Here is a 17,527-nt window from a genome sequence, read left to right on the forward strand (position 1 = left end):
CAATTTTCCAGTCTTCAGGTCCCAAAGATGTGGTTGTTTTGACGTCAAGGCAAGTTTGGGGGGTCATGTAATCAGTTGATCTCTTCATGTCCCTGCCAATTGAACTGTGCCCGTATCCTTGTATGGATAGGTTTCCTGATGCTATAAGGCGTTGTGCTGCCTTTCCCGCAATCAGGCGAGCGTGAATGTCCAGGGGGTCGATTCCGAGTATAGTTTCGAGTGCTTTTGTTGGGGTTGACCTCAGCGCCCCTGTAATACAGAGCAAAGCCTGTCGCTGAGTCTTTTCCATAAGCTTATGGTATGTCTTCTTTTCAATAGCCTGCCACCACACTAAGGCTCCATACAGCAGAGTTGGTCGCACCACCGATATGTAGATCCAGTGCATTAGAGCAGGTGACAGGCCCCATGTGCTGCTGAGCATCTTATTGGATGCATAAAGCGCAATGGTAGCCTTCTTCACCCTTTCCACTACATTGGGCCTCCATGCCAGATTGCTGTCCAGTACTGTGCCTAGGTATTTCACCTGTGATTTTGGAGTCAGCTTAGTTTGGTCAATTTTCGGGGGGGTCCATATCGCTACCTTGTACCTCTTGGTAAAGAGGATGAGGTCCGTCTTGTCCGCGTTGATACTGAGTCCTACCTCTTCCGCCCACTCACGTATCTGCCTGAGTGTACGTTCCATTATGGAGCTGAGGGTCGATGGACATACACCCGCAATAAGTATGCTTATGTCATCTGCATAGGCTGTTTTTTTTGGGGCCTTCCTTTCAAATCTCTTAATGAGGTCGTCGACCACCAAATTCCACAGTAGTGGCGATAGGACTCCACCTTGAGGTGTGCCTCTGTGTGCCCCCTTTACCATGGAAGCGGTGCCCCACTCCGATTGCACCCGTCTACAACTTAGGAGGTTTTTGATCCAGACGTTGATTGCAGGGTGTATGTTACTCAGGCATATACTCAGGCATGCTGAGTATATTGAGAAGAGCCATGGGGTAATAACCTCTTTGGTCAACTGCATCATGGCTGGGAATATCCCGTCCAGTCCTGGTGCTTTTATGGCCGCGAAGGAGTCTATGGCCCAGTGGATTCTCTTAGTGGTTAACAGACCTATTGGGGGGTGCTGTTCCTCAGTTTCTAGGTCCTGATGCTCCTTGGCGTCAGTGACCTCGGTGCATCCAGGGAAGTGCGCCTCCATTAGTGCTGTTAGGGCTTCTTTACTGCCCTCTGTCCACTGTCCGTTGTCTAGTTTTAATTGGCTCTGTACTGTGGGCTGCTTTGAGAGCAGCTTCCGGAGCCTAGCGGTTTCGGGCACTTTCTCAATGTTGGAGCAGAAGTTTCTCCACGAGTTCCTTTGTGCCTTACGTATTTCCTTCTTGTAGCTCCTAAGTAGGATTTTATATTCCTCATTGACAATCTCTTCGTTCGCTTGTTTGGCGATCTTGAAGAATTCCTTGAGGTTGTTCCTTTGGAGAGAGAGATCTCGGTTCCACCAGAGTGGCTTGGACCTCCTCTTCGTTCTCGAGGGTTTGCACGATGCATGGTAGGCGTTCAGTAACTCGTTGGATAGGGTCTTTAGGGACTTCTATATATCCTCCGCGGATTTCACTGAGCCCGGATTCGCGAGCTTCGAAGTAACAGTCTTTTTAAACTTTACCCAGTTTGTGTTTCGGGGGTTTCTATAGACTGTTATCTTCGAAGAGTGTTTGAATTCGCACTTGAACTGAATGTACTTATGGTCTGAGAAGGATGGTCTTTCGAGGACTCTCCAGTCAGATACCAAGGTACTCTTTCCCGTGACAAGAGTTAGGTCTAGCACGTTTGACGAGGTGGGACCCACGAAGGTGTGTTCCTCCCCCACGTTTGCTACATCTAAGTTAGTGGATAAGATAAAGTCTAGGAGTGACTCACCTCTATCGTTGTTGTCAGGGCTTCCCCACACATTGTGATGGGCGTTGGCGTCTGCACCGATGAGGAGTTGGAGATTTTTGTTCTTCCGGCGGGGCGGGCCTGTCGTGTGCCATGTAGCAGGAAGCTGCCATTAGGCGCTTTTCCTCGCTCTGCAGCATCACCACCGTCAGGTCATCCGTGCTGTAATGAGACATAAGATGAGCATGGATTCCCTTCCGTACGAGTACGGCGGTTCTGTTCCTGCTTACCGATGTTGAGTAGAGAAGGCTGTAATTTGAGGACTTTAGTCCGGCCACAGAGTTGCCTGACGCAATCCACGGCTCCTGGACTAAAGCTATGTCGGCGCCCTTGCTCCATGGCAATGAGGAGCTCCGCCGACGCTACCTTGCTTTTATGGAGATTGAGTTGCAGCACCCTTAGTGTCATGGGTGGCTAACTCAACCTCGCACGACGGGTTGACTATGATTGTCAGGTCACCGTCACCGTCTTCCTCCTCCTCCGAGTCGTCCAGCGCAAGACCCTGGTCGGCCTCCACTATGGTCTCCAGACCTAGGTCCTTCTCGACCTCGCCTGCCTGGAGGGTGTGCGCATCTTTATCCTCGGGGTGGCGCTTTTTCAGCCGTAGGTATACGCTACCTACGCCCCACGCCATCTTCCCGAACTTGGGATACAGGATGTCCTCCGCCACCTTGCTGATCTGGAGGATCACGTGCTGGCCCCCCTCGTTGTGTAGTGGGCTACCGGCATGCAGAACCTTCCAATCAGCAGTTGGCACGTCCGGATTTTGCCTCTGCAGCAGCTTCAGTGCTCGCTCCCCCTGGACAGCAATGGGGAAGAGCACCTTCGCCTTTGGTATGGACGGGATCAGCTCCCTGTCTACCACCTCCAGCTTGGCCCCTCCCACAGAGCTTCCAGTAGGGGCACCTTCTGCACCAGCCACTGCCGCGTTGGGTCGTCATTGCACTTGAGGATTTTGACCCCGTTCAGCCATCCCGCTCCATCGAACGTGGGCATGGGAGCGCTAGGGTCCTCCTCCATTCGCGAGAACAGTGCCTCGACGAGCTGCGCGTGGACTAACTTCCACTGCGCCGCCGTCATCTTCCCGTTCTCATCGCTGCGATCGATCAAGGCCACAATGAGATGTCTCTTGGACACCTCGCTCATGGCCTTCTGCCTCGGCTTCCTCGTCTTCGGCTGGGGGGTCGCCACCTTGGGCCCGCGTTGCCGCTTGCTCGCCGGAGTGTCTTTGGCAGCACTCTCGATCGAGCGTTGCCTCTTGGTGGCCAACATCTCCTCCACCTTGTTGGCGAATCCACCGTTGTTGCCTTCATCTGCGGCAGCTGCGCGTAGTATTCGCGGCCCTCCTGTACCCGTTGCTCAGCCCAGGCTAGCTTGGACTTCTCCTCTTGGGAGATATCCGCCTTGCCCTGGAGCCGGCTCAGTAACTTGACGGCCGCCTTATACTGAGCTTTTGCCTTCCTGGAACGCTTCGGCCCTTCCCTACGCAGAGAGCTGGTACCTGGTTCCGGCGAGCGGAGAAGGCTTTCCTCTTCGGTCTTGCTAAGGGATAGCACGCTCTCCAGGTCCGAGTCTGCAACGCGTCGTTTTTGTGGCAGTAGTATTACAACTGACATGACCTGCTCCCGCCATGCCCGAGGTGTGACCGCTGGCGACACGCAGAGAGGATTGCTCCTCCCCGTGCCCGCCGGTGGTTGCAGTCACGCATTCCACCGACGTTTGGGTTGACATCCCAACCCGTGTTTGCTCCTTATTTGGCCCGAAGGTCAATACTGGTTAATGTTTTTCGGGGGACCACCCCCTAGCGTTTTATGCCTGGCCGCTAGGCACCTCTAGCCATGGCCTTGGTTCAGTTCCCCCGACTTTAGATCAGGAAGACGATGCATTACCCCGGGCAAGGCAAGCGACAGTGCATTATCCTCGCCCGGGATAATGCAGTGTCCATTGCCCAGCCGGCACCCTCGTGGAGGGTTCAGCTAGAGGGTTTTTGCCAGCCGCTTAAAATATTAAATTTGCATTATTTTCGGTAGAACCCCCTCGGCTTATAACAGGTTAATCGTTATCCGTCAAGGATTGGAAACTATATTGCTGAATTTTTATGTTCCGTGGAATATTATTAGCTATATAGATCACTTAGCCATGCCCACATAACTTTATCCAATGAATGAAATTATTTTCTATTTGACTGGTTTATTTTAAATACTTGCTTTTATTGGATTTTGCCTAAAAAAGGTTTTAGCGAAAAAGGTCAAACCAAAGACTATACAATACCAAGATGTTGCATGAGGAACAAATGCTTTTTCAATTTTCGTTTGACGCTTCATGGTACGGGCGCGCGGGGCTAGTACTTCAATTCTCTTTTACGCTACCTTCGCCTCCGAAATGCTACTCGGCTTCGTCAATGCCTCGGTCAGCGTCGAGTCGGTGTGAAAGCATGTCAGTGTCTGCGTGCCGAAACCGTAGGGCAGCGTGGTCGCTGATGTCTTTGGCGCGGCACAGTGGGGACTCAGCCGAAATAGTCAAAAAATTGTATGAGTGCTTTAGATAAATTTAATGTACGCATCTAATATAGAATTTTCCAATCGAATTTTCAAGATAGTTTTAGTTTAGGAGATATAAGCACTCAAAGTTTAACATTTTTTCAGTGTGCAAATATTTATTGAACTCATATTCACTAACTAATTTAGCAAGCTGAGACGGTCAAAGGACCCACTGTGCCGCTCCAAAGACATCGGCAATCCGCGACCACCGCTTCGACGGTGCTGAGGCTCGAGAGTCCAGAATTATTTCGTTGCTGGTGAAGGCATTGCCGAACAGACTAAACCGATGGGCAGCGGGATCACGGTAGAGACGAAGTACAGGCGAAAAGGGAATTGAAACCCCGCGCGCTCCCTCGTGTCTTTTGGGTCCTAATGTTAGGACCCTCCATAGAACAGCTTTTTGGTCGCTCATGCAACATCTTGGTATTGTATAGTCTTTGGTCAAACGAATAAAACGTAAGAGAAAAGTCGTTCATATTGATAAATTTTGATATTCCGTTGAATAATGCTGACTAACTAAAACCCTTAGCTCTACCCACATAATTTTAGCCCATTAATGAATAATGTTTCTATAATATTAACTACTTTTAAGATCTATTTTGTATTTGTGTGTCTAAAACAAGGTCTGAACAAAAAATGTCAACAAAAAACAGTGGCAACGTAAGTAAGTAGGGAATGTCACGTCATTTCTTGCTTGTAGCTGTATACCCTATTTTAATTTAATATGAAGATACTGTTTTCCAACCTTAGTAAAGACCTTTGCCCATATTGATATGTTTTAGACGTATTCATTCAGTTGATAAGTATCTTGTATATATATCCTGATCCTGAGAAGACAATAAAATGTCGTTGAAATAGTTTTAAAACAGAAACTGAAATGACAAACATTCTCTCAGTTCTATATATCCATTTCCCCAGGGTATCCAAATGTTGCTCAATCCGCGCCAAGCTGTTGCCGATTTCTCGGCACATGAGTCTGTCTCATTTGAGCTGTCTGGGATTTTATTTGGTGTTGCCATAACGGTTGAATTCAATACTTTGGTTTGAGCGCGAAATTTAAAAAGTAATGTCCAATTGATGATTATTTTAAATTCAGTTCTTTGTACAGAGCGGATCCTTGTCGCGCCAATTTATCTGCCATTTCGTTGCCTTTAATGCCCTTGTGGGCCTCCACATAGTTCTAACGGAAACAACACATAACAAAAAAAAAAATCAATGTAAGCGAAATACAAACCCATTTTACTTTGATGTCCTTGTTTTGGAGTAGCTCGTCCAGCTCTTTAAAATCAACTACATTCTTTACCGGCTGATTGTTTGCCAACATCCAGCCCCTGCTCTTCCAGCCTTGCACCCACAAGGTGATAGAGTTGATCAGGAACTGAGAGTCCGTGTAAATGCAAAGCTTCCCAATGCCTAAATTCCGTGCTGTCTTAATGGCATGAATCGCTGCCTGTATCTCGCCCACGTTATTTGTGACGCGTCCGCTCACTGGTTTAGCTGCATTTCTGCATGGGCATTTAGCAAAGAATTTAATAGCTTTACAGCTTGTGATTGTCGCCAAAATAGACTCCATACCCGGCACATGCACCTTTGCGACCATTTCCTATACAAGAGCCGTCTGTGTATACAATGACATAGCCCTCAGTGTCGATTTCAAACTCAAATTCGCCGACGTGCTTGAGACCAGCTGCTTCCGCAACTCGGGATACATGACGAGGTACTTTCTTTTGCCTATCGTCGCTGTCGTCCCCTTTGCGTTTCTTTGTCGCCACATAGAACGAAAAAGAGAGCTTAACGCATACATTTCAAACTAAAGTTCTGTTCTTGGTTACCAGATTACTACTGCTACCCTCCACTTCATTCATGGCTGCATTCTAGAAGTAAAACACACAAAAATATGAAGCCTCAATCGCAGCCGAACATATTGTCTTGCTTACCAGCTCGTCCTCCACCAGGTCGTGATCTTCGTCCGGCCATGCTTCTGTATATTGAGGCTTCTGTGGCTTGATAGTACCCCAGTTGGCTGGCGGAGGCTGCTTTTGTCCCAGCGGCACTGCTACTTCGTGGGGTGCGTAGGATCCTTTAATGTTAACGAATTGCTCCGCTTCCTGGCGTGTGTTGAATTTCTTATACACTGCATTCTTGAAGCCCTTCACTTGCTGCTCACATTTGTCCCAAGTGTCATAGATTCGCGCCTTTCGCCCATTCGCCACAGCATAGAATGCCATTGTTCGCTGGATTCGCAAGGAACGGAGTAGCAACAACATGTTAAGTGTAATAAATAAATATTTTTTTTTTTTTTTTTTTTTTAGGGCTTAAGTTACTAAGCTACCCGTGAGTAACGTGGGATTATTTGGCCGCCCGCCTTTTGAAGGTGGAAATTGCCAAGTCAAAGAATAGAAGATGTTGGAGTACTGTTTATAGCTTTACATCAATTTCGTCGATGAAGTCAATTAGTGTTTAGTACGCGCTGATGTTTTCTTTTTCAAAGAATTTGTAAATATCATTATATTTTCTTAGAGATGGGAAGTTTTGCCTTGTTGTGTTGTACTTTGTACAATTGAAAATTAAATGCGAGGCGTTATCGATACTATCGCATGTATCACATGTTTTGTAGGCTCTGCACACTGAGCCCATCCCGTGGGAATGGTGGGATTTTTTGACAGATGTCGGAGTTTCACCCAAAATACGTCAAGTGCCGAGTGATCCGGAGTATGGGCAACAGTCTGTACGAGCTGGAGACGTTGCAAGGCTCACGTATTGGGGTGTTTCACGCAAAGTATCTGAAGCAGTAGCCCAGGCATCTCAGTCTATGGAGCCAGAGGCTCTCAATCTCAGGGTGTGGGCGATGGCCTACGTTTGGGGCCCCTTAATTGAAAAAGCCCGCTAGCTTGGCACTCCCGTTTCGGCGGAGTAATCCTGGAAACGGTAGTGTGGTGTTATGGGCGGTTTTGGAGAGAGCCTATAGGTATCAGGGCTGGGGAAGAAAGAGACAGCGGCATCTACAGTGGATCCTGGGAAGCAGTGGCAGAGTTGCGTGGGAGAAAAGGAAACGGGGCGAGGAAGAAAAAAGAGAGAGTTTCCGGTGGAGAATAGTGGAGGCCGCACGTGCCCTAAAAGAAAAAAAGGAAAAAAAATTGGTGATCGTGGAGACGACGATCCCACCAAGACATCAGCGGCAGGCATCAACATCAGCAGAAGCGGCGGACATCGGCAGCAGCATCCCGGTACTGGCCAGGCCGGGAAACTGATGCGAGAACCGTCAGCGGAGCACCGGCACCAAGGGACCGTCAGCGGAGCACCGACTGGAGACACGTTTCTGTCCCCACACACCACCCCCCCCGGGGAAAGAATCCGGACTTCAAAGCAGAAATACACACACACGATTCACACACACCCACCTTCATCCACCCACATCACACACAACCCACGCATGTATACCCTCATTCATAACACATCACATAACATCACCACATTTCACACATCTACACCCGTCCGACCCACAATTAAACAAAATATCACGATCATACAAAAAACACCACTATTAAACGTAAACATCAGCAAGCATCAGGAAGCAACAACCTCTATCAAAGGGGGCTGCCAACTCGGCCGAAATAGGGTTTATTTTTTTTGTTAGTATTTTTGTGTTAGTATTTGTTTCCTTTATATAAACCTAGATTATTAATTATTATTAAATAATAATGTTCAAGATAAATAAGAAAATATAATGGATATAAAAGGAATATTTGAAAAGAGTCATGAGTGAATAGAAAACGGTAGTTGGGTGGGACGAGAGCGAGAAGAAGAGCGGGACCCTGATTATGAAAAGGGAGCGAATTCAAAAGGTGGCGCTCATGGAAGGGTGGGACCCTGCTAGGGATAACGAAACCAACTATCCCCGCTGACGAAAGTGCCAACGAGGACAAGTCTGTCCTATAAATTAGATTTGTTTTTTTTTGTATGTTTTTTTGTTTTGTTCAATCCGTCCCCTGGCTTATCGGGTCGGAAACACCCCTGACTTCCCCGTGAGCTAGCTGGGAACGATAGGCCAGGGTGGCAAAGAGGCGGATCATAACAAGGCACTTCGTCCAAAAAGCAGGGTTAATTTTTGGGATCCCCGGGCACTACTCGGAGGAACTGCTAGCGGAGCTTGTAACCTCGGATATCCCAATTGAGGAGATAGTTCGGATTACGCGAAGGTATAGAGCATCGGGGGAACGTGTACCTACTGGCAGGGTGAAACTCTGGTTCAGAGGAGAGCAGTTACCAACCAAAATCAATTTTCTATATTCTAAAGTAGAAGTGAAACCTTTTGTTCAGCTTATTCAATGTTTCAGGTGTTTTAGGTTTGGCCATCTGGCGCAACATTGCAAGAGTGGAGCGAAATGTTTCAAGTGCGGACAAGATCACAGCAAAGATATTATCTGCTCAGGGCTGGTCTGTGCTAACTGCAAGGGGGAACATGCTGCCACCCACCCGCAGTGTGAGGCCAGGAAAAAAGCGTACGCCATTTAAAAGTGTATGACACTGGAAAACCTAACTAGAGCTGAGGTCAAGGCTAGATATCCGATCCTTTTTGATAGACCTTCCCCCAACCTAAGGGATCAAGGGGAATTTCCTACACCCAGTTGGCAATCTAACCGCTCCCCTGAATTCTTAAATAACAGCTTAGAGTCCGCCAGGGAAATTCATTCTGTCACCTCTTTCGCGGAAGTGACCAAATCCAATAGGGTTGCCGCCCGGAACGCAGAGGCGGTCAAGGCAGCAGCCAACATGGCAGAGTGGAAGAACTCAATAAACTCAGACTGCGTCCAAATGAGCGAGAAATTTGTTAGATCTTCATCCGTGGCATCTTCTCTGGCCCAGGATAAGCTAAACGCACTAGGATCCAAACTCACAGCGTTCCTGATTGATCCAAACAACATCATTAAAGGGGATTCTTTAGCGAATAAATTTATTAAGGAAATTAGAGAATTTGTCAATGCTTCCAACGCAGAACTAGATAGGCGTCAGATTGCCCAAGGGATGGCAGTTGGTTCTCAAAACATCCAACAATGAAGATTCTTCAGCTAAATATTCAAAGTCTGACACACAACAACAACAAACAGCTCCTCTCAATGTTCCTAGACAAGAACGCAATAGATATTGCCATCCTCTCAGAGATTTGGGTGCTGAACAACGCGGACCGCAGCATTTTAGACTAACTTTTTCTGCAGGCCCAGAGAGGACGGCTACGGCGGGGTTGGCATCTACGTCAGGAAAAACATTCAATTCAGCATTTTAAAAATAGAGAACGACTTGGAAATTTTAGGAATAAAAACATTAAACCTCAAGAGCAATTTCAATATTTTTAGCATATATGCACCGCCATCAACAACAGTTTCACAGTTTAAATCGGGCACAAAAAAGTTTTTCGAATTCGCGGCTTCGCTTGACATACCCTCAATAGTGGGCGGGGACTTCAACGCTAGGTCTTCTATCTGGGGAAGTCCGATCTGTGATCGCAAGGGTCGCAGCATTGAGAATTCCACCCGGTAGGCCGGATTTATCTGCCTAAACGACGGTTCGCCAGCCAACCTTCTCCAGGAGCCCATCTCAATTCTCCGTTCTTGACCTTTCTTTTTCGAACTACAGAAATGGAACTATTACTTGGCAAGTCCTCAAAAAAAAAATTACGAATGCCAACCATTTCCCAATTGTATTATCAGTGCAAGGCCTAAATGCCCCCCTCCAAGGCAAGAAGATCCTTCACAACAGAATAGCCCGGATTCTGGGTGCAAGTGATTTCTCAAATCTGGAGGAGCTCAATGAAAAAGTGAAATCCCTGACCTTAAAAAAAACGCTCACATTCCCAAGCAAGAACAAGTACGTTGCTAAGAAATGGTGGAACGAGGAAACGGAAAAACTTTTTCGCGTGAGAAACGCTTGCAGGCAAAAATTCTACCTCACCAAAAAATTGGCTGATGCCAGAGCAACCTTAGAAGCTGACAAAAATCTACAAAATCACGTAAAAATCTTAGAAAGCGCAACTTTTCCAAGTTTATAGAAGAGGTCTCCTCATCGCCCTCTATGTGGAGCAGGGTGAAGAACATCAAAAAATACGGTCAAATCAAAAATGTAGGGAACAAATGGACGAACGAAGATGACAAAAACTTTCTCAATATGGTTAAAGTAACCCCATCCACGTCAAACAGTAGGCCCCCTAAATTCCTGCCCCTTTGTTAGGACCAGACGACCCGGAACCCCTGGAACTGGAAGAATTCCTGGCCTTCCTAAAAACCACGAACCCCAATTCGGCTAGAGGCCCTGATGGCATCTCGTTCAGGATGCTTCAAAAGCTACCAAGTGGGAAAAAACAAGACATTTTTGAAATTATAAATAAAGTATGGCTGAGTGGCGTCATCCCTGAGTCTGGCGCAGGATAAAAGTGGTACCCATCCCCAAGAAGAATGCAGACCCTACTTCCTTCCAAAACCATAGGCCGATTTGTTTGATTAACACGCTGTTTAAATCCATAGAGGGGTTGATAAAGTTGAAGTTGGACGAGCACATAGCAAACTGTGACCTGCTGCCGGTCAGGTCCTATGCCTTCAGGAGAAACAGGTCCACGGCTCTTTGCATCAACGACCTTATCAACAAAGTTCTGGCGCTGAAGGCGAGGGGTTGTCAGGTTGTCGCAGCTTGCCTAGATTTACAAAGAGCGTTCGACTGCGTAAGAGTGGACACACTCGAGCACAGGATGAGGGATATGCGGTTCAATACAAGCCTCACGGCTTGGATCTCCAGCTTCCTTAACAGACGAATTCTCATAAAGGGCAAAAGCGAGGTAGAGGTGAACAGAGGTGTTAGCCAGGGTAGCTGTCTCAGCCCAACCCTTTTTAACCTTTACACAGCCGAACTACATGATATTAACAGTCATAACTGCTTACTGTTTCAGTATGCTGATGACTTTTTCATAGTTTTTTTTCATAAAGACGTATCCATTGCGAAAGGGGTGCTGGAGGACAGTATAGATAAGTTCGAAGAAAAATGCAATAGGCTAAACCTGTCATTCAATCCGGTGAAGTCTAAAGTGATTTACTTCAACAATCGTAGAGCTGCGCTAAATATCTCGCATCAAGGAGTTTAGATCAGACAAGTAGAGCAGATCAAATACCTAGGCAGGACTATCTCAGCAAACAACTCAGCCTCTGGTCACATTGATCTGGCCATCTCGGAATCGAACAGAAACTGTGCGTTTCTCAGATTACTCAGTGGGTGTCACTATGGTATCAGCTTCAAAAGAGGGCTTATATTTTACAAGGCATTTGTCAGAAGTAGGCTAGAGTACGCGTGCTCATCATTCTGCAACCTGTCCAAATCTGCCTTGGCCAAAATCAAATCCCACTGCAACCATCACCTCAGAAAGTAGCTGGGTCTGATAATCTGCACTCCCGTTCCTATCATATATCACATGGCAGGAGAACTTCCCCCGGACTACAGGATCAGATTCCTGGCGGCGAAAGAGTTGGTTAAGGTGTTTGCATTTAATCTCCCAGCAAGTGAAACAGTGTCAGCAAATAGGGATTTAAACACGGGCTACGCTAAGGCATATCGGGAGTTTGAACACAGCTTCGTTTTGCACTAAAATTAGCTCCGACTTAGAATTTTTCAAGGGTTCTGCACCCAACAAGCACGCTATAGACCAGGCAGGTATCATGCTGCTCCACGGGGAAAAGAAGGATCAGCTGACAAATGGTGGTTTTGAAATCTATTACACGGATGGGTCAGTCGCAGATGGGCATTCCAGCGCCGCTTTCCTGCACGATAGGACAGGTTTTTTAGATAGCTATTACACGCACAAAACCCTTTCCTCGTTGTCCGCCGAGCTCCTTGCTATCGAGAGGGCATTATACCATGCTATTTTGTACAATTTTCCTCGTGTCGCGCTCCTGACAGACAGCAGAAACGGGGCCCTCATTCTGGCGAAGAACATTCAGGATAACTCTATCGCCCACAAAATCAGAGAAAAGATCCAACAAAATCCACATCTAAGAACTGTAGAGGTTCACTACATTCCCGGACACGCTAACATCCCTCAGAACACTTCAGTTGACGCAGCAGCCAAAGAAGCCCACAGACGAGAAAAATACACAGTGGTTAAATGGAACCTTAAAGACGCTATGTGCGAAATACACAGAATCTTAAAAGCAGAATGGGAGAGAGAATACGCCGAGTTTGCTAGTATCAAGCACCGAGGTTACTGCTCGCTTTTCCCCTCAACATCATCCAAACCGTGGTTCCTAAATAAAACTAAGCTTAAAGCCATTGACGCTAAAAGAATCAACAGACTGCTTAGTGGTAACGCATTCGACAGGCACACTCTCGCCAAAATGCATGTAGTTCCTAGTAATAGGCTATTCACACTGACGACCATCCACCATCCATTTCGGGGATGGTCCGTAAGGTTTTGCCGTTCCGAAAATTTCCCAGTTAGTCCACCATCCATTTTGGATGTTCCTAAACCGCACGTTTCTATGCGATAGGTAGCCGATGGTTTTCAAATGCAACTCTGAATAATTGTCATTCCCAATGGAAAAATGGTATTCACTGCGAAAACGTAAACAATCATTGTGACAAAATTAACAAAAAACAAAAACAACAACAGAACAGCTCGGAAGGACAGCAGACCAAATTTTCGAAAAACTTATTAATAAAATGGATTTAGTGCCAGAAAACTCCTCCTTCACATGTGTAAATTAAGTTGTCCGTATGTCCAAGTAGCCTTAGCTGCTTGATGCGGTGGTCCTCGTGCGGGTTCCGTGGTATAGAATCCTTTATGAAGATTATGTTGGAGAGATAACTGTCTCTCTTATCACTGGCCTTGTGGTACAGTGGTATAGAATTAATAGTTCAAAGTGTTTACGGCTGGTTGCCGGAGCAAGGTTTATTAACAAGCGTTAGCTTTCGTTATAAGAACAGAACTAAAACTAGGAGCCACCAGCAAGCTGGGGCATAAGCTGAATCAAAAGTATTTAATTGCCAAAGAATGCAAAGCTACAAAATATATGTACCTAGAGCTACAAAGCTACAGTCGGTAAGCCGACTTGGCATAAGCGATAATGCTGATCTTGCGGCATGTGCAAGATATCAGATTACCGCCGGTTGACCGTCACATTCAGGGCGCTGAACTGAAGTTCGCTGATTTGGCATCTTGAGTGCAAACAACATGGAGCAGAGCACATTGGACAACGACAGTAAGTTTTATTAATTTATTGCTAAAAAAAATATATTTCATTTAAGGTGTTCATTGCAGATCCTGATGAGTACTTTTCGGATATTATTGAGATGGACCTGGACGGATCTTGTAGCTCCAGCACCTTGTCTGGGCGACCGCCAAAGAAAAAGAAAAAGACCGACATTTCGTGGCTGGCAGAGATCGCCCAGGAGCGTCTCGAACAACAAAAGGACCACCACAGAAAGAAGGAGGAGCACGACGTTAGGCAGGAGAAGATGGTGCAGGACTTGATCAGCACCCAAACAAAATTCCAGAACGACTTATTAGAAGTTTTAAAAAATAAAAATAAATAAGTTTTTAATTTTCATTACGGTCTACACAATATTTTGCGATTGCAGATCGTATCTGTTCTGCTGACTGATTAAAGTCAGCAGAACTGTTGCTGGTATCGGGCTGTTCGCGCTGCTCATTTCTTGCAAGCTCCCAATTTTCATTAATCGCGCTGTTGTGCATATTTAATATATTGTGTAAAATACAACAGCTCATTATTATGGCGCTATTATTTTTGTGGTGGCTATCAAGACCTTTTCCGATTATTCGAAATCTGGCTTTTAAATGCCCAAATGCATTTTCCACCACTCGCCTAGCTTTGGAAAGGTTGTAGTTAAACGTGCGCTGTTCCAAAGAGGCGACTGTGGAAAACTGGTAAGGTTTCATCAGCTTTTTAGAAAACCTAAATGCCGAGTCCCCGATAAGCATTTCCTTGGCTTTCTCTTGGAGTAATGCCGATGCTTCGATATGTTTTGCAAGGCTTGACTTCTGGTATATCATCGAGTCATTGCACCTTCCTGCAGAGCCGATATTTACATATGTATGTAAATCTGTATCTAAAAAGAATCGGATTTAAATAATTTAGGAAATTAAACCAACTTGCTAAATACATATTTTTGTGCAAGATATTTGCATACCTATAATCCACTAGGGCAAACAAGACTGTGGAATACCAGCCCTTATAATTATGGTGGTCTACTGCCTCAGGTGCTGGTGGTTTTATTTCGATGTGGCATCCATCTAAAATAAAAAGGAAGTTTAAAAACCAATTTATATGTAAACATATTGCTGAAGATCTTATTGATTTCCTACCAATTGCACCTAGGCACTGAGGAAACCCAATTGCCTCGAATCCCTTTACGCACTCATCAATTTTGTCGGAAGTTAGGTAATTGGGCGACATGTACTCCTTCGAAAACTCGTCGATAAGTGCTCTGCAAAACTCGTGCAGGATATTACACACACTGTTTGGAGCTACACCGAAAAGCCTGCCAACTGTTCGGTACTCAGAGGACGAGCCCAAAGTGTATAGAGCAAAGGCGATGCGCTTTTCCAAAGGAATTGCAGCTCGGCAGTTGGTGTCCTTCTTTCGCAGCACTTCAAGCCGATTCACTAAAATATCAAAGCAGGGCCTCTCCATTCGGAAACTCTCTTTGAAAAACGCCTCGTTGTTTTCTGGTACATCTTTCTCCCAAAATGTCCCGAACCGCTTCTAAAACCATAAAATATGTCCTTGTACTTTAAACTATGGTTGAAGTTAGTAGAAGTACTCACAAACGACCATAATCTTCCTGGCTTTTGTGTTTTTATGGCAGTCATCTGGGTCATCTCATCCTCGTCAATGTTAAAGTCATAATCGTCATCATCATTATTCATTGACAGCAACATTATTAGTTGGTGCAAGAAAATATTTTGATGTTGAACCACAGCCGAAATAATTGCTATAAATTCATCATCCATTATAAGAACCAAGAATTAATAAATCTTCCGCGCAAATTTAATGAACTTGTTATTGGCATCAGCTGTTTTTGACGGCTGGTGGATGGTGGATGGTGGATGGTGGCAGTGTGAATCGGAGTTTCACATCTGTCAAAAAATCCCACCATTCCCCCGAGATGGGCTCAGTATGCAGAGCCTATTAGCTGTAATCCCTTTGCTTTCGGTTCCCACGTTTATACGTATACAGGGTGTCTTTTTCGGTCGTGCTGAGTGACTCTTTTAAAACCTCAACATGGCAGCACCTGAGCCTACCAATGTCGCGAACGCAGCAATGCCAAGTGATGTAGATTTCTACAAGCACAAGGCCGAGTCCATCGCGCGCCAACTAAAGGCCATGGATCGCTTTCTCACCAAGGAAGAGCTTGCCGAGTTAGAAGAGGCAGAAGTTCAAGCTCGCTTAGAGCAGATCGAGCGAATGAATGCGGATTTCGATGCCGCTCAAACGAGCCTTGAAAGGCTGGATTTCCTGCAGTTAGCCCATGACTTTTCGAATGTTTATGTCAAGGTTAGGTCCAGGCTGTCGCGGGAGTTGATGGCTGCTCGCACGGTAAATGTTGCCAATTCAACGGCTCGGCATACTCTCGAGGGGAATTCGTCGTTGTTCGCCTATAATAGTATAGGCCGTTCTCGAATGCCCGAGTTGCAGCTTCCGCGATTCGGTGGATGGATACATGGTACATGGATTGGCCAGAATTCCACGCGATGTTTTCGACAATGGTGCACAAAGACCATCGTATACCAATCATCGAAAAATTCCAATATCTTCGTGGATGTCTTGATGGTGCTGCGCTGGATACGATTCGTTCCTTGGAACTTTCTGAGGAGAATTACGACAAGGCGTTGAATTTACTAATGTTGCGATTCGATAATAAACTGTTACATTTTCAGGCACACGTCAAGGCTATTTCGGGCTGCAAGGGGTGGAGAAGGGCTCGGCTATCGGCTTGCGCGCGCTCAGCGATAAAATCAATTCGCACTTGCGTGCACTTTAGACCTTGGCGACCCCGCAGGAGATTTCCGATGGGTTGCTGATCTTCATCATAGGCACGAAATTGGACCACAAGACCAAGGAGAAATGGGAAGAGAACTTGCCGACGTCAGGATTGCCTCGGTGGTCAAGCATGGCCTTATTCTTGGAAGCAAGATGTCGTATGCTGGAAAATTTGGGATCGGCTATGGTAACAATTCCTAGCCAGCAGGTGGGAGAAAGTAAACCTAGCACCCTAATCACCTCCATTAACGATCATAACAGCTCAACATGCAAGTATTGCAAATCCTCCGATCACTACATATCCCGATGCCAGGCATTTATAGATCTCCCTGTTTTTTCTCGATACAAGGAGGTGAAGAAGCGCCATTTATGTCTAAACTGCCTCAACAAAGGCCTTTCATTGCAACGCTGCAAGTCAGGGGCATGTAGAAATTGCCAAGCCAAGCATCACACACTGCTCCACATGCAGTCGGGCGCTGATGCTGAGTTGCCGTCGCCGAGCACGGAATCGACCCAGCATGATCCTGCAAGTGCCCTAGTAGCAAGCAAATATATTAGCCCTCCCCCTCGAGTCAAAAATCTCTGCCTAGACAAAACGTGCTGCTAGCTACTGCAATCGTATATGTCAGGGGCCGTTTTGGATCGCTTATTCCATGTCGTGCCATTTTAGATTCCGCTTCTCAGGTTAACTTTATAACATCGAGACTCGCCAATCAGCTGCAGTTAGATCCTCACCCGTCTCACGTTCAAATCGCCGGTATTGGAGAGTCAATTCTACCATCCAGCAAGGCTGTGGACATCGTCCTGCAATCTCAAGACGAAAGCTATCGCGGTTTCCTCTCTGCAATTATCACTGCCTCAATCACAGGAATGCAGCCTAACTTCGGCCTAGACGCAAAGGATTGGCCAATGCCAAATAATCTAAAACTGGCTGATCCTAATTTCGCCAAGCCCCAGCGTGTCGATCTGTTGATAGGTGCTGGTTTGTTCTTCGAATTAATGTGCGTTGGACAGATTCGACTG

General features: G+C 46.2%; 3 protein-coding genes across 3 annotated transcripts; 1 reads left to right on the plus strand and 2 right to left on the minus strand.

The window, feature by feature from the left end:
* Positions 1 to 5,048: 5,048 nt before the first annotated feature.
* Positions 5,049 to 6,914, minus strand: LOC117193552 (ribonuclease H1-like). Its single transcript, XM_033398298.1, has 6 exons — positions 6,897 to 6,914; positions 6,404 to 6,700; positions 6,299 to 6,340; positions 6,009 to 6,226; positions 5,701 to 5,971; positions 5,049 to 5,646 (listed from the first exon to the last, which is right to left on the minus strand). Exons 2-6 carry the CDS (start codon positions 6,692 to 6,694, stop codon positions 5,548 to 5,550), a joined length of 921 nt encoding a protein of 306 aa, XP_033254189.1. The 5' UTR covers positions 6,695 to 6,700; positions 6,897 to 6,914; the 3' UTR covers positions 5,049 to 5,547.
* A 6,155-nt stretch (positions 6,915 to 13,069) lies between these two features.
* Positions 13,070 to 14,050, plus strand: LOC117193548. The gene is made up of 2 exons (XM_033398293.1): positions 13,070 to 13,702; positions 13,762 to 14,050. The coding sequence occupies exons 1-2, from the start codon at positions 13,675 to 13,677 to the stop codon at positions 14,034 to 14,036; spliced, it is 303 nt and encodes a 100-aa protein (XP_033254184.1). The 5' UTR covers positions 13,070 to 13,674; the 3' UTR covers positions 14,037 to 14,050.
* Positions 14,051 to 14,186: 136 nt separating this feature from the next.
* On the minus strand, positions 14,187 to 15,558 carry LOC117193547. Its single transcript, XM_033398292.1, has 4 exons — positions 15,289 to 15,558; positions 14,827 to 15,226; positions 14,652 to 14,754; positions 14,187 to 14,570 (listed from the first exon to the last, which is right to left on the minus strand). The coding sequence occupies exons 1-4, from the start codon at positions 15,472 to 15,474 to the stop codon at positions 14,519 to 14,521; spliced, it is 741 nt and encodes a 246-aa protein (XP_033254183.1). The 5' UTR covers positions 15,475 to 15,558; the 3' UTR covers positions 14,187 to 14,518.
* Between the last annotated feature and the right edge of the window lie 1,969 nt (positions 15,559 to 17,527).

This window comes from Drosophila miranda, assembly GCF_003369915.1.
Source record: "Drosophila miranda strain MSH22 chromosome Y unlocalized genomic scaffold, D.miranda_PacBio2.1 Contig_Y2_pilon, whole genome shotgun sequence".
Taxonomy (NCBI): Eukaryota; Metazoa; Arthropoda; class Insecta; order Diptera; family Drosophilidae; genus Drosophila; species Drosophila miranda.

What these genes read in the sequence shown, in the direction of transcription:
- LOC117193552 (XM_033398298.1), bottom strand. Translation starts at nt 6,694, where the DNA reads ATGGCATTCTATGCTGTGGCGAATGGGCGAAAGGCGCGAATCTATGAC. An exon ending in ACCTGGTGGAGGACGAGCTG is followed by an intron (nt 6,341 to 6,403) that starts GTAAGCAAGACA and finishes TTTTACTTCTAG; the next exon opens with AATGCAGCCATGAATGAAGT. An exon ending in AGGGTAGCAGTAGTAATCTG is followed by an intron (nt 6,227 to 6,298) that starts GTAACCAAGAAC and finishes GTGGCGACAAAG; the next exon opens with AAACGCAAAGGGGACGACAG.
- LOC117193548 (XM_033398293.1), top strand. Translation starts at nt 13,675, where the DNA reads ATGGAGCAGAGCACATTGGACAACGACA. An exon ending in GAGCACATTGGACAACGACA is followed by an intron (nt 13,703 to 13,761) that starts GTAAGTTTTATT and finishes TGTTCATTGCAG; the next exon opens with ATCCTGATGAGTACTTTTCG.
- LOC117193547 (XM_033398292.1), bottom strand. Translation starts at nt 15,474, where the DNA reads ATGGATGATGAATTTATAGCAATTATTTCGGCTGTGGTTCAACATCAA. An exon ending in TCAGTGCCTAGGTGCAATTG is followed by an intron (nt 14,755 to 14,826) that starts GTAGGAAATCAA and finishes TTTTTATTTTAG; the next exon opens with ATGGATGCCACATCGAAATA. An exon ending in TTTGCCCTAGTGGATTATAG is followed by an intron (nt 14,571 to 14,651) that starts GTATGCAAATAT and finishes GATTCTTTTTAG; the next exon opens with ATACAGATTTACATACATAT.